Source organism: Chrysochloris asiatica, unplaced genomic scaffold (assembly GCF_000296735.1).
Source record: "Chrysochloris asiatica unplaced genomic scaffold, ChrAsi1.0 scaffold00033, whole genome shotgun sequence".
NCBI classification, from domain to species: Eukaryota; Metazoa; Chordata; class Mammalia; order Afrosoricida; family Chrysochloridae; genus Chrysochloris; species Chrysochloris asiatica.
The window spans coordinates 43082-45377 of NW_006408551.1; the positions used below are offsets into that span (position 1 = coordinate 43082).

General features: G+C 36.9%; 1 protein-coding gene across 1 annotated transcript; it reads right to left on the bottom strand.

The window, feature by feature from the left end:
- Positions 1-306: 306 nt before the first annotated feature.
- On the bottom strand, positions 307-1245 carry LOC102830054 (olfactory receptor 6C1-like). Its single transcript, XM_006859370.1, has one exon. The coding sequence runs from the start codon at positions 1243-1245 to the stop codon at positions 307-309; it is 939 nt and encodes a 312-aa protein (XP_006859432.1).
- Positions 1246-2296: the final 1051 nt, after the last annotated feature.

Here is a 2296-nt window from a genome sequence, read left to right on the forward strand (position 1 = left end):
CCTAAAGACAACTCAAAATATAATTTTTCCTTTCAAAATTATTATTGTTGGAGATATTGTGGTTAACAAAACTGTTCAGAATAAGGGTGAGTCATAAAGATATACAATAAGTACTTTAAGTAAAATGAGAAATATATTAGAGAAATATCCCTGTGGACAATTAGAAGAAAAAAAAAATAAAAAGATTATTCATGCATCAATATGATTATAGGAGAGATCATTTTGATTTGAACAGGCTACTGAAAATTCATGTCTAATTTTCAAATTGTCCTTCAGAGTGCGTCTAATTCATAACATCACATCTTTTCATTTGCTTGATAAAAACACAGTTCTCCTTGCCATGCCTATGAAAGCTCGCTTGACTTGTTGATTCCTTAAGCTATAAATAAAGGGGTTCAGCATGGGAGCTACTGAGGTGTTTAGCACAGCTACTCCTTTGCTCAAAGACACCCTATCTTTAGCTGAAGGTTTAATGTACACAAAAATGCAACTGCCATAAGAGATGGAGATGACAATCATGTGGGAGGAACATGTGGAAAATGCCTTTGTCCTTTGGCTAGTAGAAGGAATTCTCAAAATTGTTCTGATGATATATATATAAGACAGAATTATTAAGGCCAAAGTGAACATCAGAGTAAACACAGCACAGGAAAAGCCCATTATCTCTAAGAATTTTGTGTCTGAACAAGAAAGTTGTAGCAGTGGGAAATAATCACAGGTAAAATGGTCAATAATATTAGATCTACAGTAATCAAGCCTTAAAAGTAACAAGAGTGCAGGGAATATGATTAAGAATGAAGTCAGCCATGAAAAGAAGACAAGAAGTATGCAGAGTCTGTGATTCATGATGGTCATGTAATGCAGAGGTTTGCAGATGGCAACATAACGATCATAAGACATGGCAGCCAGGAGGTAAAATTCAGTAACTCCCAAGAGAATGAAAAAAAATAACTGAGCAATGCAGTCATTAAAGGAAATAGTTTTATCGCCTGTAATAATGGTGCCCAGGAACTTGGGTATACTAACAGTTGTGAATGAAACTTCTAATAAGGAAAAATTCCTGAGGAAGAAATACATGGGAGTTTGGAGATGGGAATCCAGCAGGGTTAGGATGATGATGGTCAGGTTCCCAGTAATGCTGAGCAGGTAGGTGATGAGCAGAAAGACAAAAATTACAACCTGAAGCTTTGGGTCATCTGTCAATCCCAGGAGGATAAACTCCGTAACTGCTGTATGGTTTCTCATACTTTAGCAGCTTATTTTGTTTTCCTCCTGCAAGACCTACAGGAAAAAGCATAAAGACCAAACTTGAAGAGTAGATTAACAGCATATCCAAGTGTGGAGCTGGAAGTTGGCTGAAATAGTAATGTTGTTGTTAAGTGCCCTTGTGTCAGTTCTGATCCATAATGACCCTGTATAGGGTTTCCAAGGAACATCTGTGAGCTTGAACTACTGACCTTGCAGTTCAAATGACCCTGCAGTCTGACACATTAGCTCGCAGCGTCACACCAGGACTCCAAAATAGTGATGTTGTTAAGTACCCTAGAGTCAGCTCCGATTCATAGCGACCCTGTCCAGGGTTTCCGAGGCTGTAAATCTTTACGGGAGCAGAAAGCCTCATATTTCTCCCACAGAACAGCTGGTAGTTTTGAACTGCCGACCTTGAGGTTAGCAGCCTGCTCATAACCACTACGCTACCAGAGTGATAGGGATCTTCAAAAAGTTAGTGGAAAAAAATGTTTTCTTGTATTTCCATTTTTTAATATACTTTTGAAGCCCCCTTGAGTTCTATTTTACCTTCAGTGGAAATGTACAGTCCCCACATAATACTACAATGCTATAGTTTCTTCTTTTACAAGTGAAACCTTGAAAGCAGTTTACAAAACTAAAAACAAAACAAAAAACCTTTACATTATTACACAGCTTAATGTGATTTGTTAGGGACTTGAACCAAAATAACCAACTCCACATCACATAACAACAACAACAACAAAATGCGACTTGTAAACTTTCAAAGAGACATGTCACAAGATTCTGGCTCAACCAGAATCTACTTCGAGTCATTGCTCCAATCTCAAATAAAATTTTCTGTGCATATTTGTTGTTGTTCATTAATTTTAGGAGAGTCTGCAAGCATATCAATACTGTTAATGATTTAACTTCTCTCAAAAGAAGGAAAACAATAGTTTAACTTTTCTTATAAGGCTAATGTTTTATTCTTAGTCATCTATCCATTTTGGTTTTCCAACTCTTACTACATCACTGAAGGCCAAAAATACCTGAAACCATCTGAGGT

Bases quoted from the DNA above. Each gene is read 5' to 3' on its own strand.
- LOC102830054 (XM_006859370.1), bottom strand. From the start codon at position 1,245: ATGAGAAACCATACAGCAGTTACGGAGTTTATCCTCCTGGGATTGACA.